The sequence below is a fragment of the Myotis daubentonii genome, chromosome 15 (assembly GCF_963259705.1).
Source record: "Myotis daubentonii chromosome 15, mMyoDau2.1, whole genome shotgun sequence".
Classification (NCBI taxonomy): domain Eukaryota; kingdom Metazoa; phylum Chordata; class Mammalia; order Chiroptera; family Vespertilionidae; genus Myotis; species Myotis daubentonii.
The window spans coordinates 12,749,311-12,776,629 of NC_081854.1; the positions used below are offsets into that span (position 1 = coordinate 12,749,311).

The 27,319-nt window shown below is 51.7% G+C and overlaps 1 protein-coding gene across 7 annotated transcripts; it reads left to right on the forward strand.

Moving 5' to 3' along the window:
- The first annotated feature begins 409 nt into the window (after positions 1 to 409).
- SMG9 (SMG9 nonsense mediated mRNA decay factor) lies at positions 410 to 27,255 on the forward strand. Of its 7 annotated transcripts, none has more exons than XM_059666285.1 (14): positions 415 to 603; positions 4,934 to 5,089; positions 11,360 to 11,434; positions 11,522 to 11,786; positions 11,877 to 11,974; positions 14,846 to 14,958; positions 16,915 to 17,026; positions 19,247 to 19,342; positions 19,752 to 19,837; positions 22,523 to 22,629; positions 23,324 to 23,431; positions 23,565 to 23,729; positions 24,027 to 24,174; positions 26,734 to 27,255. In XM_059666285.1, the coding sequence occupies exons 2-14, from the start codon at positions 4,940 to 4,942 to the stop codon at positions 26,810 to 26,812; spliced, it is 1,602 nt and encodes a 533-aa protein (XP_059522268.1). In that variant the 5' UTR covers positions 415 to 603; positions 4,934 to 4,939; the 3' UTR covers positions 26,813 to 27,255. The 7 variants fall into 7 exon arrangements, with proteins under 7 accessions (XP_059522275.1, XP_059522268.1, XP_059522271.1 ...); XM_059666288.1 differs by having other exon boundaries at positions 417 to 603; positions 24,030 to 24,174; XM_059666289.1 differs by having other exon boundaries at positions 418 to 603; positions 23,601 to 23,729.
- Positions 27,256 to 27,319: the final 64 nt, after the last annotated feature.

A 27,319-nucleotide genomic window follows, 5' to 3' on the forward strand; every position in this document is an offset into this window, starting at 1 on the left:
GAACCTCTAGCTGTCTCCCTGCACAGAATGGGAGCACACTCTTGCGGCGCACACGCCAGATCGGACTCATTTCTGTCTCAGCACATACTTTTCGCCCAGGGGACTGAAATTCCTCCCGGCCGCCCCACCCACCGCATCCCGCCAAAACCACCGAGGAGGCGGGACTCGAACCTCAATCTCCGGAGCCGCCCTCTCTTCCTCTTTTCTGCGCACCCACTCCGGCCCCCACCGACGCGCATGCGCACGGAGACGGAGCCGCCGCGCCTCCCGCCGGCCCTCCCGGAATCCGCAGGCGCATTGAGGCCAACCACTTCCCACAGCGCATGCTCCGCTGGGCGCGCGCTCGCGGGACCTGAGTTCAGATTGGCCTCGCGATAACTCCTCCTCCTCTCCCTCCTTCGGGCCGGTCTTCCTTGGGTGCCGCTTCCGGGATGCTCACGCCGGTTCCGGAGTAACCGGTGCCTAATTTCTGTCTCCCTCGCCCACGCTCCTGGCCCCTCAGACGCCATTTACAGGCGGGTGGCTACTGGTGGAACCTCCCCTCCCACCCCCGTCACGGAGAGGGCGCGCCGCGTCCTGCGAGCCAATCAGCAGCCGCCTTAGGTAAGGGGCCTGCGCGCCCGCGCGAGGCCAGCGCCCCGGCGGGGGGCGCCGCAGGGCCCGCCCCCTTCCTGACCGTTAAACTGTCGCTGGGACGCCCGCGGGTTTTGCGGGATAGAGGACTGAGCGCGAGCAGCACACTAGGTTCCGGCTTGGCGAGGTGGGGTGGGTCGGGGGCGGGCGTTAACCTGTAACTGGGAACTTCGGTTCCGGGCGATGCTAGTTGAGAGGGCCTGTGAGCTGGCGATAAAGCGCGCGAAGGCCCCAGCGGTCACGTGTCAAGAGGAAGCGAAGTTTCGGGGGATGGGGAGGGGGGCCCTGCAGACAGACCCCTGAGGACCAGGAGGCCACTCCAGATCCCTTCGGATACTGTGTCCACGTCACAGGTTCCTCCCGGGAGGCCTGTAAACATGCCTGCACGCGGGAAGGCTCCCGCATAAAGACCCATCCGTTCTAGGGGCGGCCCCCTGCCCAGGAGCCTGTAAAGATATTTATGTGCCAGAGAGTGTCCCTGGAGAAGTGTGTGGACTCTAGTGCTTCCTTAGGGTGGGCATAGGTAAGGAGTGAGGAACTGGGGGTCTCCCCAAATAATTTTCAAGGAGACACTTCGATTCTGGGAGATCCCCAAAAGGGGTGTGCGCAGAGATGGATAGGTACTGAGGAGACCCCCCCTCCGGAGAAATGTGCAATTAGACTCCGTTTCTGGGAGGTCACAGTGGAATCCTGTCAATTGACACTCATAGACTAGAGGCCTGGTGCACGAATTCGTGCACAAGTGGGGTCCCTTGGCCTGGCCTGTGATGGGGGCGATTGGGCCCAGCTGGTCGGGGGAGGGATGGGGGCAATTGGGGCAGCTGGCCAGGGGGAGGAACTGGGGGAGGTTGGCTGTGGGAGCTACTGACCACCAGGGGGCTTTTATATCCTATACTAGAGGCCCGGTGCACAAAAATTTGTGCACTCGGGGTTGGGAGAGGAGGTCCCTCAGCCTGGCCTGTGCCCTCTTACAGTCTGGGACCCATCAGGAGATAAGGACCTGCTGGTTTAGGCCTGCTCCCGGGTGGCAGAGGGCAGGCCTAATCCTAGGTGTAACCCCTGGTCGGGCTCAGAGCAGGGCCCATTGGGGAGTTGGGGCCCCGCCTCCTGTCATGCACAGAGCAGGGCGGATTGGGAGGTTGCCATGCCACCCTCAGTCATGCTCAGGGTAGGGCCGATTGGGGGGTTGGGGCACCACCCCCTGTCACACTCAAGGCAGGGTCCATAGGGAGGTTGCAGCGCCACTCCTGTCATGCACAGAGCAGGGCCGATCAGAGGGTTGAGGCTCCGCACCCTGTCACACTGATCCCGGTGCTGGGAAGCCTCGCTGCTCCGCTGATCCCAGGGCCAGGACGCCTCTCGGCTCCCCTGATCCCTGGCCCGGAGGCCTCTCGGCTCCGCTGATCACCGGGGCGGGAGGCCTCTCTGCTCCGCTGATCGCGGGGCCTCCGACTCCGCTGATCACGGGGCCGGGAGGCCTCTGGACTCCGCTGATCACCAGGGCTGGGAGGCCTCTCGGCTGATCACCGGGGCTGGGAGGCCTCTGGACTCCGCTGATCACCGGGGCCGGGAGGCCTCTGGACTCCGCTGATCACCGGGGCTGGGAGGCCTATGGACTCCGCTGATCACCGGGCCGGGAGGCCTCTGGACTCCGCTGATCACCGGGGCTGGGAGGCCTCTCGGCTGATCACCGGCCGGGAGGCCTCTGGACTCCGCTGATCACCGGGGCTGGGAGGCCTATGGACTCCGCTGATCACCGGGCCGGGAGGCCTCTGGACTCCGCTGATCACCGGGGCTGGGAGGCGTCTCGGCTGATCACCGGGCCGGGAGGCCTCTCGGCTCCGCTGATCACCGGGGCCGGGAGGCCTCTCGGCTCCGCTGATCCCAGGCCCTGAGGCCTCTCTGCCCTGCTGCTTCAGGGCTGTTTGGCTTCACTCTGCTTGGAGCCTGAGTATGCAAATTAACCGCCATCTTTTAGCTTCTATAATTGAAACATTGTATCTTTTGGAGTTGTTGCTTCAGGAGCTCAGAGCCCTGCAGCTGCGGGGATCCTTGACTTTCTCCATCGCTGGGGCAACCAAGCCTCCTATTCTCAGCTGCCTGGCTGCCAGCCGCCATCTTGGCTGACAGTTAATTTGCATATCTCGCTGATTAGCCAATGAAAAAGGTATCAGTTGTACGCCAATTACCATTTTTCTCTTTTATTAGTATAGGATAATAATCTTCCTATATAATAAAAGGGTAATATGCAAATTGACCCTAACAGCAGAAGGACTGGGAATGACTGGTCACTATGACACACACTGATCACCAGGGGGCAGATGCTCAATGCAGGAGCTGCCCTCTGGTGGTCAGTGTGCTCCCACAGGGGGAGCTCTGCTCAGCCACAAGCCAGGCTGATGGCTGCCAGCACAGCAGTGGTGGCAGGAGCCTCTCCTGCCTCCTCAGCAGCGCTAAGGATGTCCGACTGCAGCTTAGGCCTGCTTGCCGCTGGCAAGTGGACATCCCCAAGGGCTCCCCAGACTGCCAGAGGGATGTCTGACTGCCAGCTTAGGCCCAATCCCCCGGGGAGCAGGCCTAAGCCAGCAGGTGGTCATCCCCCAAGGGGTCGCAGACTGTGAGAAGGCACAAGCCGGGCTGAGGGATTCCCCCCCACCCCCACAAAAATTTTTGTGCACCAGGCCTCTAGAGTATATATAGATGGGCTTTATACATTTTGGGGGAATCCCCCAAAGGAGTTTGGAAACAACATTGAAGGTCTCCAAGTTGCATGTAGGTGGACCCTTATTCTGGGTAACTGTCCACGGGGGCTGTTAAATAGACTCAAATATTGTGGAGGTTTCCAGAATAACAGGCAAATGGACACCTCTTTGCATGGGAAGGGGGCCTGTAGGTACGTAAACGCTGTGGGGGACAGAATCCCCAGGGAGGCTGAACACAGACACTTAAGCGCTGCGGAGGTTGCCAGAATAATGAGTGAGCAGACGCCTAATTGCCAGGGCGGGAGGAGGGAGTCCCAAGTTCTGCGGGGAATCTCGCACTGACATTGTAAACAGTCATTTCAGCCTGAATGAATCATTTCCATAAACATTTGTAAGCAGGCCCTGTCCTCCTGTCTTCGGTCCAGTTTGTGGCTGGGGAAGGGGTCACAGAACAGTGAGAGTAGGTAGGCAAGTCCCTACTTGGCGAGCGAAAGTACTGCATCCTGTCAACAGACACTTAAAGTGGCTCACATGGACCTGTTAATGTCCCCTTGCACTGGGACGGGATTGGAGGGCGCTCACTGAATGATTTCACAGGCACTTGAGAGCTTGCTAAGCAAGAGTCAGCAAGCTTTTTCTGTAAAGGGCTGGGGAGGAATTCCTTTAGACGTGCATGCCATACTTTCTCTGTCTCTGGCATTGAATCAAGAAGGCAGCCATAGACAGTTTGTAAACTGATGGCTGTGTTCCAATAAAGCTTTATTTACAAAAATGTTTATAACATGAACACTGGTGAGACCTTGCAGTGTAATGGATGGTGAGCCACCAGGAATGGAAGGTAACCGACACTGAAATGTTGAGGGACACCCGATGAAGAGAGGCCTTGAATGTTGGAGCCCCCCTCCCCCCCAGACGCCAATAAGGGTTAATCGGAGGAGGAGTTGTCTCACTGAGGGTCATGCTGCTGATTTGTGAGGAAATGCCTTACAGCATTTTTATGTGACCCGCCTCTATGAATTATATATGTGTTGGGGCAAAGCGATTAATAGTTGGGAATGGTTTTGGTTACAAGTAGAAGTGTATTTGTTTTCTTACTGAATCTTGAGGTAGGCAATTCAAGGTTAATATGGAACCCCTGAACCTTATATCTTGTTCTACCAGCCTTCCTTCCATTAAGTTGCCTCACAGTCCAAGATGCCTGTGTGAGCCCCCCCACTCCCCCCATCCCCACCCCCTCCACTTCCACATCCACATGCCTTCCAGCCGGCAGGAGGAAGGCACAAAAGGCCTGGCCCAGTGTCTCTGAAGGGAAGTCTCTGAAAGCTGCCATCACACTTCCATTGTCCTATCTTTGACCAGAAAGAACTTAGTCACATGGACACACCTAACTGCGAACTATGCTGAGCAGTGTGTTCTGGATAGTCATGTACCCCACTCAGAACTGAGGGTTTTATTTTTTTTTTGAAAAAGTGATATTGGGAGCCAGTTGGCACCGCTGCCACAGTTACAGAGCTCTCTGGAAAGGAAATGTCTTCTTGTGGTCCAGGGTGAACCAAATGGAGTGGCTCACCTTGGAATCAACCTCTTTTTCTCTGTAGGCGACCATGTCTGAGTCTGGGCACAGTCAGCCTGGGCCCTATGGAATAGAGAGGCGGCGGCGGTGGAAGGAGCCTGTCCCCGGTGGCCCCCAGAATCTCTCTGGGCCTGGTGGTCGGGAGAGGGATTACATTGCACCATGGGAAAGAGAGAGACGGGTGAGTTTCTAGTCCCAAGGACAGCATTTCTGTATCCACTCATTCCACAGATGTTTATGGAGCACCTGCCATGTGCCAGGCACTAATCTGGATGCTGGGGATATTGTGAACAAAACCTGCTGCCCTCAGGGAGTAAAAAGGTAGAGGGTGGAAAAGGGAGCCGTCTTAGATGAGGTGGTCAGAGAAGGCCTCTCTGAAGAGCAGAGACCCAAACAAGCACTGACAAAAACCTGAGTGAAGCCCTGGCCGGTTTGGCTCAGTGGATAGAGCCACAGCCTACAGACTGAAGGGTCCCAGGTTCAATTCCGGTCAAGGGCACATGCCCGGGTTGCGGGCTCGATCTCCAGTAGGGGGCGTGAAGGAAGCAGTCGATCAATGATTTTCTCTCATTATTGATGTTTCTATCTCTCTCTCCCTTCCTCTCTGAAATCAATAAAAATATATATTTTAAAAAGACACACATCTAAGTGAAGAGCATTCTAGATAGAACATCAAAGACCCTGAGGCCTATATCTGGTGTGTTCAAGCCAGGAGGCCAGTGTGGCTGCAGTGGATGAAGGAGGGAAGATGGTAGGAGGATGAGGTCAGAGGGGTAACTGGGACCAGATCATGTAGGACCTGGAAGGCCATGGAAACAACTTTGGATTTCACTGAATGAAATGGGCATTGGGGAGTTGGAGACAACAACGCAACTGTTTCTGTCTGTTGGACAGTGTGCAGTGTATTGACACTCTGCAAAGTGCGTTACATCCTTCGGGTCTTCCTGAACTCTACCGCTACCCATAAATGCGATTTTCACTAAGGAGGAAGATGAGCCTCAGAGGGGAAGGGGTTTGCCCTAAGTCATAGTCAGTGAGCTCCAGGGCCAGGACTCAAACCCAAATCCAGCTGAGCCTTAAGCAGAGCACCATCTGCCTGCTGCAGAGTGTCCTGGACTGGGAATCGGCCTTGTTGTGGCCCAGGCCCTTCCTTGCTCTTCTCCGGTGCTTAGATGGCTTACTGGGTTTTTCCTCTAGTGCCCTGCCCACCTCTGAAAGCTGTTTGGTGGGGTGGAAGAAGGTAACAATTGGGACCAGTTTTTGAGTCATAAGACTGCAAAGATGAAGACTGCTGGTTTGGCTCAGTGGATAGAGCATCGATCTGCGGACTGAAGGGTCCTAGGTTCGATTCCGGTCAAGGGCACATGCCTGGGTTGTAGGCTCAATCCTCAGTTGGGGGCATTTGGAGGCAGCCAATCAATGATTCTCATCATTGGTGTTTCTCTCCCACTCCCTTCCTCTCTGAAATCAATACAAAATATTTTTTAAAAAAGAATAATTTATTCACAGGGAGCTAGTGTCTTCCCTTGGGTCTAACACAGTCTTTCTTCTACACACATCTTCCTGGGGAATGATGCCATCTTCCTACACCTTCACATCCTGAACAAACAACTCACAAATCTTTGCTTTGTCTCTGACTTGACTACTGAGCCCTGACAGCCTCCTAAGTGGCCAATGGACTCCTCACAACCTTCATGTCCCCTGCTGATCTCAGCATCTTCTACCGTTTCTCCTCCTAGTATCACTGACAACCCATTGGGCCTCATCCTGGACACCTGCCTCCCAACCCTACGCCAGTCAGGCACCAGTGCTGCACATGTGCCTCCTGAATATATCTCCTATCCATCATCTTCTCTCCACCCTCACAGCCTCAGTCCCACGTATCATCTACTCCTTCCTGAACCTTCTCACCTTTCACGCTCCCTGGCCTCCTGGAAGCCCACAGCCTTTCCTCCAACAGTTCTCTTGCAACTGTCTTTCCAGAGCACTTGCATATCATCCTTTTGTTTTTTTCTTCACAAGTGGCCAGTGAAGAGAGCATTGAGGGAGTTTAAGTAATCTTCAATATGTGGGAGAAGAAACAGACCCAGTGAGGGGTCAAGATTCTCCCGAGTTTAATCAAGAAACCAGAGAAAGAATAGGACTCAAACTCACATCTCCCTTTTCTCAAGCAGATTGGGGTGAGTCAGAATAGGGACAGATGTGGGGATCAGCCATGGGCTTGGCCAGCACAAGAGCAGGGCTGAGGAGTGCTGGGGTCCAGCCCCAGCTGGTCCAGGGGTTCCCAAAGGTGTGGACGGAGTCGGCGAAGAATGATTTACACGGAGACAGCATTCATTGCTCTCTAGCTTTCCTTAGTCTCCGTGGATCTTCCCTGTGCCTGGCTGAGGCCAGAGAGAAAGATCCCAAGGCAAGCTGAGCCTTTATTTTATAGTTAGAGGTAAACAAGGTAGTGGTTTCCATTAGTTACACAGTTCTTGTGAGTTTCACTTGTTTTGACCATGGTTATACTTCCTGCACTTCCTCAGCCTATTAGCTTCCCAAATAAGATCTAGGGAGTGTTATAAGGTCAAGCCTAATTATGCTAAGAGGACTGTGCCCTCTAAGCTGGGAAATGTTTGTGACTTTGCCCACAGGTCAGTCTGAGGCTTAACCCTATATCAGCTCCCCACATCTCACCCTTCTTTTATTTTTTAAGCTACTATAATGAGAGTTTTTAAGCTACCATAATGACAGTAAAACTTAAGCATCAAGAACAAAATTCTGGCTATTAAAGCAATAACAAAATAATGCCAATGCAAAACCCAAAACATTTTAAAACTTGAACATAACATTTTTAAAACTAGTAATAATAATAAAACAATGGCAATGCAAAACAGCAATAAGTGAGAAATCAAACCACAGTAACATTTTTCTATCAAATGAAAGTTTCTTTTGCCGATTTACTCAAGAGTCCTCCAACTTGGCTGAGAGAGTAGCTTCCATTTCTTGCTTTTCTACCATCTGCTGGGCCTCAGCTGTTAACTTCTTCAGCTGACCCCAAGTCGGTGGTTTGGTTGTCCTTGTTGATCTGGCTAGTGGGCGTCGTCACTGGCGACAGGCTTCCTGAAGTGTCACCGTGTTGTACGGCTGGATCAAAGTGTCCATCAGGGCCACGTTTGATGGTGGTGTCAGTGTCCGGGGAGGAGTCAGCTGTGCCCTCTGGGTCAGCTGATATGGATGATACTGGGGAGGTGGAGGATGAGGCGGAGATGGAGGGTAGTAGAGAAAAAGAAGAGAAAGCAAAAGAACTACAAGGCATGGAAGTGTTTAGAAAAAAGGAGGAAGAAGAAAGGGAAGAAGGCAGCATCCTGACACAGCCCTTTCCTTCAGCTGCCCCTTTCCCTGTGGTCCAAAGTAGAAATGGGAAACAAGTCCTGTTGCAGTGAGAGGGCAGCTGCTGTCAGCCAAGTCTCTGTCTTTACCTGGGTCCCGATCTGAGCTGGGCCAAGTCTCTTTCTGTTCCCGATCTGAGCTGGGCGTGGGAAGCGGGAAGCAGCCATGGGGGCAGGAGACCTTCCTCAGAAGGGGCGAGTGTTCAATCCCCTGCACAACTGGGGGGGGTGAGGATCTGTGCCCCACCTCTGTTGAACCCCAAGTTCTCTCCTACTGGCCCCCGGCTGTGCCTGTCTTAGGTTGTTCCACCCTGAGGAATCTTACCCGTCTTTGGCTAACCAGCCATCCTCCGGGGCCAAGCAGGGTGATGTGAGGTTCAGTATGCCCCTGTAGCCTCCACGCCCAGCACCTGCCTTGGGTTCCCCTCGCCTGCTGGTGGAGCCCCGGCTCTGGTCACATATCTTGGGGAACCCAGGTTTCTTCTCCAGAGAGGGCCCAGCTTACTCCATTGGGCGAGAGACAGATCCATGGTACCAGCCACCGTGACCTCAGCAAGAACAGAGAACTCAGGCAACAGCTATGGGCCCTGGACAGGGCTTTCTCAGCCCATGATGTCAGGCTCTTAGTACAAGACAACTCTACATATGGGGCATATACCAGACACTCCCAGTCACGGCAGAAAAGGGAGGTGCCCTTCCTGGAACAGTAGGGTAGGGAGATTCTAGAAAAGGCTGTGTTCAGGAGAGCAGGAGAAAGGCCAAAGAACCAGCAAACAAGTAGTCAGATTTTTAAAAAAGGAAAAAGGAAAGGAGATGTGGGGCAAAGCTGGGACATAAGTACAGACAAATAGGAGGCACATGTGATCCTTCCAATGGACAGGTGGTTCCAGCTCAGGGCTGCGCTGGTCAGGTGTGCTAACTCGGCCTCCCAGGGGTGACAGTCCCCAGGAGGGAGGCAGAGGCTGCTCCTTCTGTAAAGATACAAAACACAACCTCTTCCCCACATCATTACTAGATCTTGTAAAACTCTTGTGTGGTTTGCATCCTTCCACTGGGCTAAGTTGGCAGAGGCTATTGTACAGGAGGCCCAATGCCTTTTGGCTGCTGTACAACCCTCTGCATTGTATTTCCAAAAAATCTAACATATAACATTATTCTCCCCCTTTTTTGTTTTTATAGAAAAGGTTTACATTGATGGAATTCTGACCATATATAAACATACATACTCCTCTGTATTCACAACTTCCCACTTCAACCCCAAAAGCCGTAGCTTCACATTTCTACCGTGAATTGACTCCACCCCCAAGCCTCAGTACCTCAAAAACAAAACCCCAATTTTGAGCCAAACTGTTAGTTTTTCCTTTTGTGTCAAGAGCTAACTTTGATATGTTAAAACTAAGTAAAATGCATTTACTCAATCCAAAACAGGCATTAAATAGAAAAACCCCAAATGCTCTCTTGTATCCATTTTAAGAGTAGGATTGGCACTTTCCATTATTACCTGAGTCCTGATCTATCACCCCAGGGAGAGCTTGCCAGTCCTGCACTTTCCCTGGGTGGAAAGGCTGCAGTGGGGTTAAGGATAAGGCTCCTTGGGCCTACCTTCTCCCATGCCTCTACATTTACCTTTCTGGCACCTTTCCTTCCTCAGAAAAGCATGGACACACTTGTATAAAACATTCCGTCTGACTGGGCGTAACCTTAACTCCTCTGCTAGCAAGCATATGTGTTTAAAGATCAATACAGAGTCTTTTTCCTTTAGACTAAGTATGGCAAATCTTCTCAATCTAAGTTCTGTACTATCCACCTTCTTACCCTACTTATCCTCTATAGGGGGGTCTGCAGCACCCTATGGTGGAGTCCTATCCGTCCCGAGTGCGGGGGGGCTTACCTAGGGGAATCCTGTTCGGGCGCCATATGCTGGGGTCCAGCCCCAGCGGTCCAGGGGTTCCCAAAGGTGTGGACGGAGTCGGCGAAGAATGATTTACACGGAGACAGCATTCATTGCTCTCTAGCTTTCCTTAGTCTCCGTGGATCTTCCCTGTGCCTGGCTGAGGCCAGAGAGAAAGATCCCAAGGCAAGCTGAGCCTTTATTTTATAGTTAGAGGTAAACAAGGTAGTGGTTTCCATTAGTTACACAGTTCTTGTGAGTTTCACTTGTTTTGACCATGGTTATACTTCCTGCACTTCCTCAGCCTATTAGCTTCCCAAATAAGATCTAGGGAGTGTTATAAGGTCAAGCCTAATTATGCTAAGAGGACTGTGCCCTCTAAGCTGGGAAATGTTTGTGATTTTGCCCACAGGTCAGTCTGAGGCTTAACCCTATATCAGCTCCCCACAGAGGAGAAGAGGGTCAGAATAGCAGGTGCTACCAGCGACTCGCAGGTGGTGAGCACCTGCATGTGTCAGATGCCACATGGACAGTTGAATTCTGTCTTCTTTCAGACTCATATAATAGACTCACCAGGAGGAAACAGGCCTAAGTGAGGGTGGGTCTTCATAAAACTCACAGGTGGCAGGGCTAGGTTTGAACCAAGATCTGTCTAGCTCCAGAGTCCTTGCTCCTAATCCCGGGGCTCGTCTAGCAGAGGTAGCTGCACCGAGCTGTTGGCAGCATGGGTTCTGGAGTCAGACTGCCTGGATTCAATTTTTGCCTTCATTGCCTATAAGGCTGTGTGACTAGCCAGTTAACCTATCTGCCTCAATTGCTTATTTGTAAAGTGGAGATAATAATAGTATGTATATGTCAGACCAGCGTGGCTCAGTGGTTGAGCATTAGCCTACAAACCAGGAAGTTTGATTCCCAGCCAGGGCACAAGCCGGGAATCCCTAGTGTGGGGCGTGCAGGAGGCAGCCGATCAATGATTCTCATCATTGATGTTTCTGTCTCTTCCTCTCCTTTCCTCTCTGAAACCAATTAAATATTTAAAAAAAAATAATAGTATGTATCTCACTGGATTGTTGGTAGGATTGAGGGAGTTAATGTATGAAAGCATTTAGAATAGTACCTGGCACATAAAGGCTTTCAGAGTAGAATCTAGGAGAGCCAGTGGAGTAACTGCCCTCCCTCACCACAGGATGGCAGCGAAGAGACAAGTGCCTCCATCATGCAGAAAACCCCCATCATCCTCTCCAAACCTCCAGCAGAGCGGGTGAGCAGGGAAGAACCTTGGGAGGGGGAGGCTGGGAGTAATTGGGTCAAGGATCTCTCCCACTGACTGGAACCTCCTCACTCATAGTCAAAGCAGCCACCGCCTCCAGCAGCCCCAGCTGCCCCTCCTGCCCCAGCCCCTCTTGAGAAGCCCATCGTCCTCATGAAACCACGGGAGGAGGGCAAAGGGCCTGCGGCTGCAACAAATGCCTCAGCCCCCGAGGGCACCACCCCACCACCCCCTGCAGCCCCCGTGCTACCCAAGGGGGAGAAGGAGGGGCAGAGACCCACACAGCCTGTGTACCAGATCCAGAACCGGGGCATGGGCACTGCCGCGCCAGCCGTTATGGACCGTGAGTTGGGACCGAAGAGAATCTGGTTGGGAGCTGGCACCCCCTCACACAGACCCTCACTGCATCCTCTGTCTCCTGCTTTGTTTCCAGCTGTCGTAGGCCAGGCCAAACTGCTGCCTCCAGAGCGCATGAAGCACAGCATCAAGTTGGTGGACGACCAGATGAATTGGTGCGACAGTGCCATTGAGGTACTGGGGGAATGGGTCTCCCCGTGCTTGAGCTTTCCCAGGTCCCACAGCCTCGCCTCCGTCACCCCATACCTCCAGCCTCTTGGTGGGCTGCACCAGACAAGCTTCAGGCAGTAGTAGCCATGAGAGGAAATGGATCCGAAAGCTCTCACTGGCCAGGCCTGAATTTCAGTAGCTTCACTAGCTCAGCTGTACTGTCGGTAAAGTACTGAACCACTTTCATACTGGTTGGCTAAGAGGTGCTCCCACTGCCACCCAGATGCCTGGGGGTCTCCTGCGCCCTCCCACAGCAGGATGGCTTCCTGGACCCTGCTTCAGTCTCCCTCCTAACTGGTGGAAGCACTTGTTGTACCAGTGTGAACTGGTTTGAGTATCACTCCCCAGAGGTTCCCCCTCCATCCCATCGCCCCTGCTCTAGTTCAGACCTCCCATTCCTGGACTGACCTACCTACCTCCAGTCTCCGAGTCTTCATTTCGCCTCTTGTGCTGCTCTCCCCCCATCCCCAGACCTGTCAGATCAGGCTCCTAGTCAGATTCACCCTGGTGTGCCCCCTCCTTCCCCAGCAGCTTGGACTTAGTGGGACAACATGCCAGGCCCACCTGTTACCTGGCTCCACTGCCTCTGCGTGTCCTCTCTCACACTGATAGCAACTGGGGAGTGTTTGTTCTGTTTTGTTTAAGGAGGCAGTCCTAGCTGGTTTGCTCAGTGGACAGAGTGTCGGCCTGCAGACTGAAGGGTCCTGGGTTCAGTTCCAGTCAAGGGCACATACCTCAGTGGCAGGCTCAATCCCCGGCCCTGATTGGGGGTCATGTGGAAGCAACCAATCGATGTGTCTCTCTCACATCAATGTTTCTCTCTCTCTCTCTTCCTCCCTTCCACTCTAAAAAAATTAAAAGGAGCCATGTTCAGGCCCTATTCTTTTTTTTCTTTTTTTAATATATTTTATTGATTTTTTTACAATATATTTTTTTATTGATTTTCTACAGAGAGAAAGGGAGAGGGATAGGGAGCCAGAAACATCGATGAGAGAGAAACATTGATCAGCTGCCTCCTGCACACTCCCCACTGGGGATGTGCCCGCAACCAAGGTACATGCCCTTGGCTGGAATCGAACCCGGGACCTTTGAGTCCGCAGGCCGACGCTCTGTCCACTGAGCCAAACCCGGCCAGGGCAGGCCCTATTCTTTAGCATTGTAAAGATGGTCTGTATTTGTGTTATCTAGTGTGGTAGCCATTATCCTTGTATGTCACTATTGAACACTTATCCACGTCACAATTTGTGGCTAGTACAGCTGAGGAATTGGATTTTTAAATTTTGTTTAATTTAAATTTAAATAGCCACATGTGGTCAGTGGACAGGGCTAGCCCTAGATGTGCTTCTTTCATGTGTTCAGAGTTAGGCTGAGGATTAGCTGCCTTTTAAAAAAAAAAAAAGCTCTCCAGGTGATTCTAAGGAGCAGCAGCCACAGTTGAGGACATACAGTGAATCCTCACTCAATATCCTTGACAGGGTCTTGGAAACTGCGGCTTTAAGCATAATGACGTATGATGAAACCAATTTTACCCTAGGCCAGTGGTCGGCAAACTCATTAGTCAACAGAGCCAAATATCAACAGTGCAACGATTAAAATTTCTTTTGAGAGCCAAATTTTTTAAACTTAAACTATATAGGTAGGTACATTGTTATTAACTTAATTAGGGTACTCCTAAGGCTTAGGAAGAGCCTCGCTCAAGGGGCCAAAGAGCCGCATGCGGCTTGCGAGCCGCAGTTTGCCGACCACAGCCTACTTGATATGAACAAGAGTTAAGTTCCTATGGCATATTTCTGGTCACAGAAACATCACCAAATTTCTAAATAAAGACCCAAAACACTTCTAATATTAAACATTGAAATAAATGCTTTTATTAATCTTAAGGAACCCAAAGATTAATAAAAACAAGTCAGATATTTATTTTCCAACCCACTTATTCCATCCAGTTCAAGGTCACAGGTGAGTCTATTCCTGCAGCTCAGGCTCAAGGTGAGAACCCACCCCGGACAGGAGCCCTGCCATCGAAGGGCCACTCACACCCACACTCACATTCACACGCCAGTTCACCTAATGTGCACACCCCTGGGGTGTGGGAGGAAACCGGAGTCCTCATAGAAAACCCATGCAGACATGCAGAAAACATACAAACTCCACACAGATAGTGACCCTTGCTGGGAAATTATTTTTTTTTTTCTTTCTCACTAACCTTATAACAAAATTACGCTTCTCAAGGACCTGCTCTAGTTTATTCCTTTTCCTTGAGTAATGTCTCTTGTGCCCCCTGGTGGTGAAAGTCAGCAGAGTTGGCCCAGAGGCGAAGGTCTCATGAATTTCCAGGACTGAATCCCACAGAAAGAGCCAGGACGGACTGGCCTCCTGTTTCTGCACACTGCTCCCTTTCTCGTGCTTCCTTCCCATGTTTCCCGGCCTGACTGCAGAGCGCCTCCCAGGAGTCAGCTCTGACAGCCCTCCGTTACCGAACCCGTCCTTCCGCTCCTGTGCTTCCCCTTCTCTCCCCAAAGGCCAAGCTTCCCTTTTCCCACTGAGTTCCTGTTAGCTGCGTGACCAGGCCAGGCTCTTTTCTGCTTTGGAATTCTCACATATGCTGTTCTTTGTGCCCCACATATTCTATGTATCCCAGCGCGTGCGCACACACACACATACACACACACACACACACACACACACAGAGGCCCTTTGCCCAATTGAGGCAAGAATCTTTTTCTTCATACCTGATAAGATAGGTGGGCAAGCCATGGAAGTCTGGGGCTCCTTCATCTCATTCCCACTCTAGCAGCTGACTGATTCATAAGGGCTGTATTCCTGCATCTTCCACAGTACCTGCTGGATCAGACTGATGTGTTGGTGGTTGGTGTCCTGGGCCTCCAGGGGACAGGCAAGTCCATGGTCATGTCATTGTTGTCAGCCAACACTCCTGAGGAGGACCAGAGGTGAGGGAACATCAGGTAGGAGTGTGGGGGGGCCAGGAGGGGAGTGGGCACCCACCTGAGAGGGGAGGGCAGACCGGGGTGTTCCTAGTGGTGTTACCAAGATCTTTGAGAGTTGCTTTCCCTCTCTTAGCCTCAATGTCTTCATCAGATGAGGACTAAGAGGGACGAGACTAAATTTTTGTGTAGTTCCAAGATAACCAATCCTGGTCCTCCCTTCCTAACTGCCCCCGGAAAATGGTCAGAGCCCAGGCAGGAACTGGGATGGTGTACTCATTTGTCTTTGGATTGAGGCCACCTCAATCTCAGCCCTGCTACTCACCAACTGGTTGACCTGGGGCAGGTCACTTCACCTCCCATATCTCACTTCCTCATCTGTAAAGTGGGTTTTTGAAGTAAGATCAGGAAGGCCAACACTAAAGAGAGCCTGGCACAGAGCAAATGCTCACAGATGTGGCTGATTCGGCCTGGGAAGTAGAATGTGAGAGAGATCTGGATGGAAGGCATGGGTTCTAGACCAGCCTCAGTCCTACATTCTTGAGTAAGAATGGGGTGTGATCGTGAAGATAAAGGATGAAGTCCCAGGAGAGGACTTGGTGGAGGAGGAGCTTAAGAACTAGGGTCCAAAACTGAGGGCAGAGAAGGAAAGGGAGAAAGGCAGGGATTAAAGAGTAGGAAGACTCAAAATGGGGGAAGAGAAGGGGTTGTAGCCACTTGGGTTATCTCAAAACAGTAGTTTTGTTTTTTTAATAAAGCAGGTGATATCACCCTGCACTCCACAGATGGGCATCAGGGGATCCATGAGAAACACCCTAACAACAAATGCAGAATTTTACACCATCTGCAGTCAGGGGTTTCACCCAGGAAAGGATCCATAGTTTCTACCGGATCTGGGTGGGGGGCTGATGCAGAACCAGAAGAGGTTAAGGACCATCGCTATGAGAGCACACACCCACTAGAGCCAGAGTTGTGAGGTTCCCCTGCCTCCCAGTCGCCCCATCCCCTCTACTCACTCATGACTTCAGCTCAGCTGGGCTCTGCTCTGAAACAGCTCCAGCTCTCACAGTCTCTCTACCTCAGCCTTCAACCCCACCTAACAATGTCCTGGTGACTCTCATTTCAGACTCCTGAGCCAGAATTCTATTGGCCTCGCTTGTCTTTTTGACCCCTGTCAGCCTGTGGCAAGGTGGACTTTGGTACCAACTTTTGTCATCGGGTCTCATACGTTTGACCTCCTAATTACCTTTAGAATTCATCTCACCCTCAGCAGCATCATTTGCCTCTTAGGGCAATCCTTCCTTCCTCCATAGACAAACTTACTCCCACTTGGAGCGATACACACCTCTTCTTCCTAACACCTGCAGTTACTGACTTCTGCTGATCCTGAGCTAGACCAGAAGCTCCACAGAAGCAGGGACTTTGTCTTTCTTGTTCACTGCTACGTCCTGGTGTCTGGCACATAGGAGGTCTGCAGTACAGTGTTATGTGGGAGGATACCTGCTCTGAGTCAGAGGACATACTGAGCATCTCAGGGAGGTGGCAGTTACCCTTTGAGAGGCAGGGTATCAAATGTATGTAAGGCCAATATTGTTAGCACTATATTAGGCTCACAGTGACCAAGAGGTTTGAGACTTATCCCCATTTTACAGATGAGGAAACCAAGAAAAGCCACACAGCCAGGAAAGGCAGAGCTGGGATTTGAATCCAAGCAGTCAGAACTAGTCCCTGCTCTTCAACACCGCAGTCTATTAACTTTGTTGAATGAATGAACACATCTACTTATGGGAAGGGGTGGAGTCTTGTGGTGTAAAATACAGCCCCCGTCCGTCCCCCAGGCTGCAGGGGCGGTGGGTGGAAGGCTTTGTGGGCAGGCAGGGAACCACGTCCCACATGCTGATTTCACTGGAGTGTCAAAGGCCGAGAACCAGACTCCAGTGCTCCCCACCTGCTCTTCCACAGGGCGTATGTTTTCCGGGCCCAGAGCGCTGAAATGAAGGAACGAGGGGGCAACCAGACCAGTGGAATCGACTTCTTTATTACCCAAGAGCGGATTGTTTTCCTGGACACTCAGGTGCCAACCTCCACTTGCCCCACCCTGCTGCATGCGACCTTCAGCTCCATCCCAGAGTAATGTTAAGCCAGCACCCTGTTTGGGTTGCATGTAGTTCCAGCCAAGCCAAAGACATGCTCCGTGCCCTTGGCAAGTTATGTCTCTTTGGCCCTTAGTCTCTTGTCAGTTTTGCCCCCCTCTTCTCCCCTTCCTGTGTACAGAGTAGCCTAAAAACTCTTCTAGCATACCAATGAAAAGTGTGGTCCTCGAATCAGTTGTCCAGATTCTGCCTTTAAGTCTTCCCAGCTGGGTGACTTTAAGTAACCAACCCCCTCTCCCCACTCCCAACCTCAGCATCTTCATCTGTAAGCAGGGATGCGAAGCAGACTCAGCCTCAGGACTGTAGCAGGGATTCAGGAACCATCCAGGCGCAGTGTGTGGCACAGGATCTGCCGCATGCCGAGCATCCAGGCTCATCACTACCCTCAGTAGTGACCTGTCATGCATTTAACTGGCAGCTTTCCTTACCTTCTCCCTTGCTCTTAAGCAAGTCCCTGTTCCTTAGCCTGGCATTCAGGGCCTCTGTGACTTGCCTCCTCCAGACCCTCTAGCCTTCCCTCTCTGGCGTAGTCACCAACCCTGCCACGCACACCACAGGCCTCACCATGGTCTGTGAACACTGCCGTGCTTGGAGTTTGGAGAGACCCTGTAGGCTTTCTTTTCCTTTGTGGGAAACATAATATTGCCTACCTCTTAGGGTTTTTGTGAGATTTCAGTGAGTTAACACAAGTAAAGTGCCCCTGACATGAAGTAGGAACTCGGTGCTCTTACCCTCACTGCCTTTGTCATTAGAGCACTCTGCTCGTCCTCCCCATTTTGCTTGGCTAATGCCTCCTCCCTGAGTATTTTACTGGGATGTTACCTGCTCTTAGAAGCCTTCCCCTCCTCGGAGAGCCCACTAGTGCCTATTACTCCTCCAATCGCAGCACGTGATTTATCAGTTTGGTCCTTTTTTTAAACCACTCATTTTTTATTGATTTCAGAGAGTAAGGAAGAGGAGGGAGAGAGATAGAAACATCAGTGATGAAAGAGAATCATTGATCGGCTGCCTTCTGCACACCCCCCGCTGGGGATCAAGCCTGCAACCCGAGCATGTGCTCTGACCGGGAATCAAACTGATCTCCTGGTTCATAGGTCTATGATCAGTTTGGTTCTTGTGTACTGTTCCCCTCCCCACCTGCCTGGAGCGCTTCTGGGAGGAGCCCTGTCCCATAGGTGGTGCTCACTTTGGGCAGTGGTGACATGGAGAGTGGAAAACCTACCAGTGTGGCCTGAGACCTGTGTGCCAGGCTCTATGCAAGGGCCATGGGGCCCCAGAAGTGAACTGAACTGTATGCAAGCTGGGTCAGGGGCAGAACGGAAGTTAGACAAATAAGACAGAACAGAACACTGCAGTGCTGGGAGTTTTAGAAAGTGAGCAGTTGGAAAAGCCTCTTTCTTAATTCCATTCACTGCAAGAAGAAGGCAATCGATTATCAAGCTAATTTTTTAGCTCTTAAAAGTTTTTTAATGAAATATTCCTTTACGAAAAGTTTCATGTGTGCACTGCCGATTCTTTTATACTCACGGATACAATTTTTAAATCCTCGCACTAAGTTTTTTTGTAATCCTCACCCAAAGATATGTTTTATTGATTTTTTTAGAGAGAGAGGAAGAGAAAAAGAGAAGCATCAGTGTGAGAGAAACATCGGTTGGTTGCCTCCTGTACCTTGACTAGGAATCAAACCCGCAACCTTTTGGTCTACACGATGATGATGCTCCAGCCAACTAAGCCACCCAGCCAGGGCTACACTAACAGTTTTTTACCTAAGGAATTATTTAGCAAAGTTTTGAAAGTATTTGAAACAACAACAATAGGGTCTTGGGGCGGCATGACTCATTCAAGTAGATGTTAAATTTGTTAGCACTAGGACTTCTCTCCTGTTTGGGAGGGAGGCACTTGAGAGCAGTGGTGATTTGTAAAAGAGTTGGGGAAAGAGAGCCTGCTTAGAAGCTTCCCTTTTGCCTCTTGCTGACGGGCACTGTACTACTTAGAAGCTGCCCGCTTGTGTTTCTGACCTTATTTTGTCCTGAGAGAGGCGAGGCGATGTATCTGCCTTTAGCGTGTGGGACTTAGGAAGCCATGACCCTTAGGATCCGACCCACAGTCCCTGCCCTGACGCATTTTTCTCTCCCTTGCAGCCCATCCTGAGCCCCTCCATCTTGGACCATCTCATCAACAACGACCGCAAGCTGCCTCCAGAGTACAACCTGCCCCACACCTATGTTGAGATGCAGGTGAGGGGCCGAGCTAGGCCAGGGGTGAGGCCCCACCCTTCCTTGCAAGATCTGTGATGGGGCGCTGGTTAGGGGTTGTCCTGGTTTCTGCTTCATCAGAGCCCCAGCTCCAGCTGCAGGAAGAGGACAACACTGAGAGTCAGATCCGGTGCTACCCCTCAGAAAAGTCACTGCCCGCCCCTCCCCCTTCAGCCTCAGTATCTTCCTCTGAAAATGGGGGTGATTGTTCCAACTTCGTCCAATTTAGGGATGGCCCATGAGAGAGGTGCCAGCACAGTCTGGGCGCACAGTGGGTGCCTAAGGCTCTGAGACCCTTACCCTGCTGCCCCTCAGCTGAGTCTGGGATCAGGGACCCTTCTCTGGGCAGAGGAGACCTTCAACTCTATTGTCTCTTCCCACCCTCCCTCAGTCACTCCAGATTGCCGCCTTCCTTTTCACGGTCTGCCACGTAGTGATTGTCGTCCAGGACTGGTTCACGGACCTCAGTCTATACAGGTGAGAGGCTGGTAGGAGCGGGGACTGGCCATGAGACAGGGCACAGAGTCCCAGCCACCTGCCCAGGTCTCCCAAGCTCCACTCCACAGCCGCAGGGACCCTTTCAGAATGTAAATGGAGTTGGAGTGGGTCACTACCACCTAATGCTCCTGACACCTCAATGGCTCTCTCACCACTTTCCCTCCCTCTCCCCCTACATTAAAGCCATGCAACTTAGTTTCTGCACTCCTCATCTCTCAGCCAGAAACATTCTGCTCTCAGATCTTAGAGAAGCATTGATCAGACTGTCAAACTTCAGAGGGAAGGCAGGGGAGGGGAGGGTGAGGATAAGGGGGAGAGATCAACCAAAGGACTTGTGTGCATGCATATAGGCCTAACCAGTGGACACAGACACCAGGGGGGTGAGGGCATGACGTGGGGGGGGGGGGGGGCAATGGCGGGATAAGGACACACATGTAACACCTTAATCAATAAAGAAAGAAAAAAAAAGAGTCCCTGTCTCGTGGCCTTCAGGTCAACCTCCGGCCTTCCCTGACCTCCTCACTTAGCGCTCTGCCCCTCCCCCCATTGCCCTTTCCACCCTGACAGGATACTGTAGATCTCTTCATGGTCTGTCTCTCCCGTTAGAATGGAAGCTCCATGGTTGACGGGTCAGGAGGAGGGAGGGATGACTAGGACAGAATCCCCAGTGCCTCACTCAGTGCCTGGCACAGGGTAGATATTTAATACAAATTTGTTGAATAAATAGCAGAAGGAGCTGGCTTGCCTGGTCCTTAGAGTCTTGTCCATCTCCTGCAGGCATGTGTACCATCCGCTGGTAGCCTGCAGGCAGGAAAAGGGAGGGAGTCAGGACCTGGCAGGAGTCCTGCCTCAAGCAGCTGGAAGTTCCAGGAATGCCCCCCCGACAGAGCTGGCTCAGAGCCTCGGGCCACAAGGGTTCTTCTTGGCCTTGGACCCCCGGCAGGTAGCTGAGGGGAGGCAAACAGCCTTGGGCACAGAGCCCGGGCAGAAGAAGGCGGGGGAACTTTGGGGAAGGGAGAGCTGAGCTAAAGGAAGCAGATGTCTCCAGAATCAGGCAGCCCGGCGTTTGACTCCCAGCTCCCATTGGAAGTGGCTTCTTTTCCCACAGCTCCCCATAGGCAAGGCTTTTATGCAGACTGAGTTAAAAGAATTTACAGCATTCAGCATAGTGCCTGGTACATAGTGAGCAATTGATAATTACAAGGTGTGTTTTTTTAAATTTACTTACTGATTTTAGAGAGAGAGACAGACAGAGAAACAAGGATTTGTTTTTCCGCTTTCTTATGCGTTCATTGATTGATTCTTGTATATACCCTGACCAGGGGTAGAACCCACAACCCTGGCATGTCAGGGCGACTCTCTGACTGAGCAACCCGGCTGGGGCTAAATGGAGCTTTCTGTTTGTGGTAGTAACCCTGGGTGCTGGGGGAGCTTTGGGTCTGGTCAGAAGTAAGAAACGATTTGCTGGGGAGCCAGCTTTATGACCAGAACTAAGTAACCTAATTATGAAACCTCCGCTCCTACCGCCGTTGTTCATTGGAATTCATTCACATGACAAATAACATTGAGCATTTACGTATGCCATTCGCTGTTCTTGGCACCGGGGATCAGATGTGAACAAAACATTAAACAGACTGCCCTGTGGAGTTTCCTTTCTGGTGGGACTGTGGGCTCAGGCGCTGGCAGGTAGGAAAGCCTTGTTTTTAAGCCGGAGTTCACCAGTGGGCTCAGAGTAGGTGAACCCCTAAAATTGTGGAGACCATGGTGTTTGTGTGTGTCTGTGTGAGGAAAATGGCCATCATTTTATCATATCCCATCATTCCTTACCTCATAACAGCTTAGTGGTATTTACTTTTACATGTTTGGAAACACCTAAAAGTAGCATAAACTGAAAACTTATGTCCACACAAAAACCTGCACATAGGTGTTTATAGCAGTTTTATTCATAACTGTCAAACTTTAGAGGCAACCAAGATGTCCTTCCATGGGTGAGTGGATAGGTAAACTGGTACATGCTGACAGGGGAATATTTCTCAGGGCTAAAAAGAAATGAGTTGTCAGGCCGTGAAAAGACACGGAGGAATTTCTAATGCGTATTACTAAGTAAAGGAAGCCAGTCTGAAGGTGCCATTCAGTATGATCCCAACTAATTGGCATTCTGAAAAAGGCAGAACTATGGAGACAGTAAAAAGATCCATGGTTCGGGGCTGGGGAAGGAGAGATGACTGGGTGGAGCACAGAGGACGGTTGGGGCAGCAAAAGAACTCTGTGATCACAGTGGCTACATGGCGTGTCGGTCCAAACGCGAAGAGTAAACCGCACCAGGCGTGATCCCTGATGCGAACCGTGGCCTTGGGGTGATGATGGCGTGTCGGTGTCGGTTCACGGAAATGTTGATGGCGAGGAGGCGGGGGACTGGGCACGGGCCTAGGGGAACCGTGTGTACTTTCCACTCAGTTTTGCTGTGAACTTAAACTGCTCTTAGATATAATAGCATAAACTAAAGAAATGAAAGAAATGTATAGTTGATGTAAATCCATGGGTTTGTTTCTGAATTCCGTAAAATTGTGTGAGAAGTCTGGTGTGTATGCGACATCCCCCAGGCCATGGGATATGGGGTGTCAGTGCCGGAGCTTCAGCCAACCTCTCACCCCGAATCCCCAGGTTCCTCCAGACAGCGGAGATGGTGAAGCCCTCCACCCCGTCCCCCAGCCACGAGTCCAGCAGCTCATCAGGCTCTGATGAAGGCACAGAGTACTACCCCCACCTGGGTGAGAAGCTTTCTGGGGCCAGAGGAGCGGGTAGAGGGGAGAGAGAGGGGGCAAAACCAGGGACATGGGGGAAGGGGGGAGCTGGGAGGAGGGAAGTAAGAAAGAATTAGCCGCTTGTTTTTCTGAGGGTCCCACTGCCACAGTCCCACCCTGGCCACTGAGGGCAGGACCCTGAGTCTGGGTCTGGCTCCTTGATCAGGTGGAGACCCTGGGGGACAGGATGCGTCTGCCTGTTTCTGGGTCTCTGGCATCTACGTGAACGGGCGCAGTGAGTGCGGAGCGACCCGAGTGCCCCTGGCCCCGCTCCCACCGGCTCTGCCTGCCTCCCACACGCCCCTCCGCCTGCACGGTCCTCGCTCTGCTCTGTGGACGCCCTGCTTGTCTGCAGACCCCGTCCACTTAGGACACCCAGGCAGGATCTGCCTACCTCTCTGGCCTTGCCAAGCCCCTCGTGTGCTTTCCGAAATACTCCTAATCATGTGGCCGTCCTCCTCTCTGTCTTTTCCATCTGCTGGCAGAAACCACATCTGAATCATCCTCGGGTCCCCAGCATCGCCCAGGGCCTGGTGCTAAAGTGAAGTGACATTCACATAAATATTTACACGTGACCTTGGGGGTCAGGGCCGGTCTTTGGGGTGGGAAGGGGAGTGCACGTGGCCGAGCCTCACGGGCCCCGTCTCCCCTTCACCCGCAGTGTTCCTACAGAACAAAGCCCGCCGAGAGGACTTCTGTCCTCGAAAGCTGCGGCAGATGCACCTGATGATCGACCAGCTCATGGCTCACTCCCACTTGCGCTACAAGGGTGAGGTCCCCCGCCACTCCCAAGCTGGCAGGCGGCTCCTAACTCCTGACCCAGCCTCAGCCCAGATCCCCGGACTAGTTTCTGATCCCAGCCTGACCATCTTACATGTTCCTCCCGCCCCCTCCCCTGGCAGCATGGGACCTGCAGGCTCACAAGTTCTCTCCTCCAGGTACTCTGTCCATGTTACAGTGCAATGTCTTCCCTGGGCTCCCCCCTGACTTCCTGGACTCTGAGGTCAACTTGTTCCTGATGCCCTTCATGGACAGCGAAGCGGAGAGTGAAAACCCACCAAGGGCGGGTACGGTTCCCCCTCGAGGGAATCGGCCATGGGAGACGGTGCTTCCTTGGTCTGGAGGCTGACATGGGTCCACCTTGGTTAGGGGGAGACACGGTCTGCCTTGGCCTGGGCGTGACAGGAACCCATCCTGGTGTGAGTGGAGGCTCTGGCCTGTCCCTGTGGTGCTTGGACCCTTTTTCAGGAGCGTGTTTCAGAGTGGGGGGCGAATAGGAAGAGCTGGGCTGGGGCTGAGCTCAGGAGCTCCTGGAAGCCCAGGATGCTGGTTGACTGGCCCCTTATCTTCCTACCTCCACTTAGCAGGACCCAGCTCCAGCCCACTCTTCTCCCTACTCCCGGGGTACCGTGGCCACCCCAGCTTCCAGTCCTTGGTGAGCAAACTCCGGAGCCAGGTGATGTCCATGGCCCGGCCGCAGCTGTCGCACACAATCCTCACCGAGAAGAACTGGTAAGAGCTCTTGTCAGAGTGGGGGTCAGTGTGAGGTGCCCGAACCGCCTCCCCTCCCCCTTGCCCCCCACCCAGAGGATGTTCTCAGAGTTCTCTCCATGTTGTTTCCTTTTCTGGAACATTGATAATTACTTCCATCTTGTAAGCACCTCTTCATGCCAGGCAATGTGCTGTTTCATGTGGTGATTTTTATTTAAGAAATTATATGGTTAAAATGAAAGTTAGGGTCAGGGTTCGGGTTTAGGGCAGAGTTTAAGATTAGGTATAGCGGTTAGGTTAGAGTTAGGTTTAGAGATAACAGTAGGGTTATTGTTGAGGATTTAGGGTAAGCATGTCAAACTCAAAGGCTAACATGGGCCAAATAAACAAGGTGTAAGTTTATGTGGTGCAAAAAAAACAAAAGCTTCAATTTTCATAGAAACGTAGGTTTATTTTGATAGAGACATGCTGAATACAAAGGGCTGAAATAAGTGAGTAATCGTTAACATAAAAATTAATACTTTTTCTTGAACATTAACTTATCAGACACTGAATCACTGCACAAATAAATAAGCGTAACACAAATAAACCTATTTTTCTTGTTCTCCGGAAGCAAAATATTTCCTGTTGCGCACACCAAACAAGTCAGTCCAAGGCTAATGACGTGGCCATCGGCTGCTAAAATATTCGCTGCTAGTGTTGGTGGAGAGAAATGGTGCGCCTGCACATAAGGCGTATAAGGGAAATAAAGGCAACACGATTATAGTAACCAGTCATTAGCGAACGTTGTAGTTCGGTATTAATAATTATGTACAACAGAATATTGTAAAAATTAAGTTAAAATTTTTTATTAAAACGTTTCTTACATTCTGTTACATTGGCTAGGCTGCAAAAATATTCATTGTGGGCCACGTGGCCCCTGGGCCTCGAGTTTGACATGCTTGATTTAGGGTTTAGGTTTGGGGTTATGTGTAGGGTTAAGGCTTAAAGTTTAGGGTTTAGGATTAGAGTAAATATTAGGGTTAGGCTGTTAGGATTAATGTTAGGTTTAGAGTTAAATGGTTGAGGTTAGTGTTAGATGGTTAGTATTAGGTTAAGAGTGTTAGGGTTAGGTTTATTTATTTTATTTAATTAAACTTAATGGGGTAACACTGGTTAATAGCATTATCTAAGTTTTTAAGTGTACAGTTTTAGGATACACTTATGATCAACTGTATCTTGCATTGTGTGCTCACCACCCAAAGTCTAGTCTCCTGTCACCAGATATTTTGACCCCTTTACCTTCTCCATCCTCCACCACACCCCTTTCCCACTGGTCACTCCCATACTGTTGTCTGTGTCTGTGGGTTTGTTTTGTTTGTTCATTTGTTGCTTTAAATTTTATATTCCACACTAGAGGCCCGGTGCATGAGATTTGTGCACTCGGAAGGGGGTGGGTCCTCAGTCCGGCCTGCACCCTCTTGCGGTCTGGCAGCCCACGGGGAATGTCTGACTGATGACTTAGCGCTGCCGCGGAGGTGGGAGAGGCTTCTGCCACCGCCACTGCACTTGCCAGCCATGAGCCTGGCTTCTGGCTGAGCAGCACACTGACCACCAGGGGGCAGCTCCTGCGTTGAGCATCTGCCCCCTGGTGGTCAGTGCGTGTCATAGCGACCAGTCATTCCGCTGTTCGGTCGATTTGCATATTAGCCTTTTATTATATAGGATAGGATTGTTTTGTGTGATTTCATATCCTCCTAATTAACCATTGGAGTGTACATTTTGTCACTGATTTTACTAGTGGGGAAATTTAGGCTCAAGAGAAATGTCACATAGCAAGGTCACACACCTGTGGTTAGGTGTCATTTGATGTGAAGAGTAGGACAGTAAGCTTAAAGAAGATTCATTCTAAGGCCCTGAGTGCAGAAAGTAGCCTCACAGGAGAAGAAACTAGAAAGCCGTCAGGAACCACAGGCCTGCATTTTCCAGCTTTCCCCAGATGCCGTCTCATTGTCCCCCCCCCGCCCATGTTCTCCCTCCTCTGCCACTGGTTTCACAGAGCCCTGCGCCCCTCCCCAGCCCCAAGTTTATGTGACTTTTTATATCCAGAGCCCACAGCAGGTCTGCCTCCTCTAATTTCTAAGAGAAACAAACCAGAAAAAGAAATAGTTTGGCTTGGTGCAGCCTCTGTCTTGGTTCCCTGGATCTGTTTGCCTTTGGCTGTGGGAAGGGGCAGGACGAGGTGGGCTGGAGCTCTGCTCCTCCCATTGATCTGAACCAGGGCCCAGGGGGAGGGAGAATTTGGGGTAGAAGGGTTAGGCAGCTGGTCATCACAAGGCCCTGGAGGGAGGCAGAGATAGAGCCGCTCCCACAAAGGCCAGCACTGAGTAGAATGGAGGGAGGTTTGGACACAGCAGTGGGGGCTGAGGTTTTAGTCCAGGTCCCGCATCTGCAGCTTCGCTCACCATGGCAGTGAGGGAATCAGGGTTGGCATCTTCCCTGTAGCCCAGTTGAGGCGGCCCACATCACAGGTCACATGTGGGCCCAAGGCTGGGTGGGGCCCCAGCCAGGGCAACTCTGACTGTTGGCCTCCTCTCACAGGTTCCACTATGCTGCCCGGATCTGGGACGGAGTGAAAAAGTCCTCTGCCCTGGCAGAGTACAGCCGTCTGCTGGCCTGAGACCGAGGGGAGCGGTGTCATGCAGGAACCCCTTTCTGGGCCCCAGTGGATGGCAACAGAGCATGTACGTCCTTGACCCTCTGGCAAGGTGGAGAGGGCCGGTAGGCCTGATGGATGAGGAGCCGTGACTTCCTCGCCCGGAGACGTGAGGTGTTCAGGGCCAGGCCCCTTGCCCTCAATGGAGCATTGTTCAGGGATGACTGAGATCCTGCCTGCAACCTGGGACAGGGCAGCCCATCCTTAGTCCCCCACAGGGATAGGCGGTGGGAGGAGGCTGAATGGTCACCAAGGAGCATGGGCTCCATCGTGACCCTCTGCAGGGACAGGAGCAACAGGTCCCTCTTCCCGGACTCCCAGCCCTTTCCTGTAGGCGAGGCCCAGTCTTGGGAGCTCTTTATTGGAGCAGATCTGGTGGTGTGAATAAAAACAGTCATGCAAGCTTATGCTGGTGCTCCTCCTTTCTCCCCAGCACGCTGGCCTGGAGCAGGGCACGTTTGGGTCCCAGCC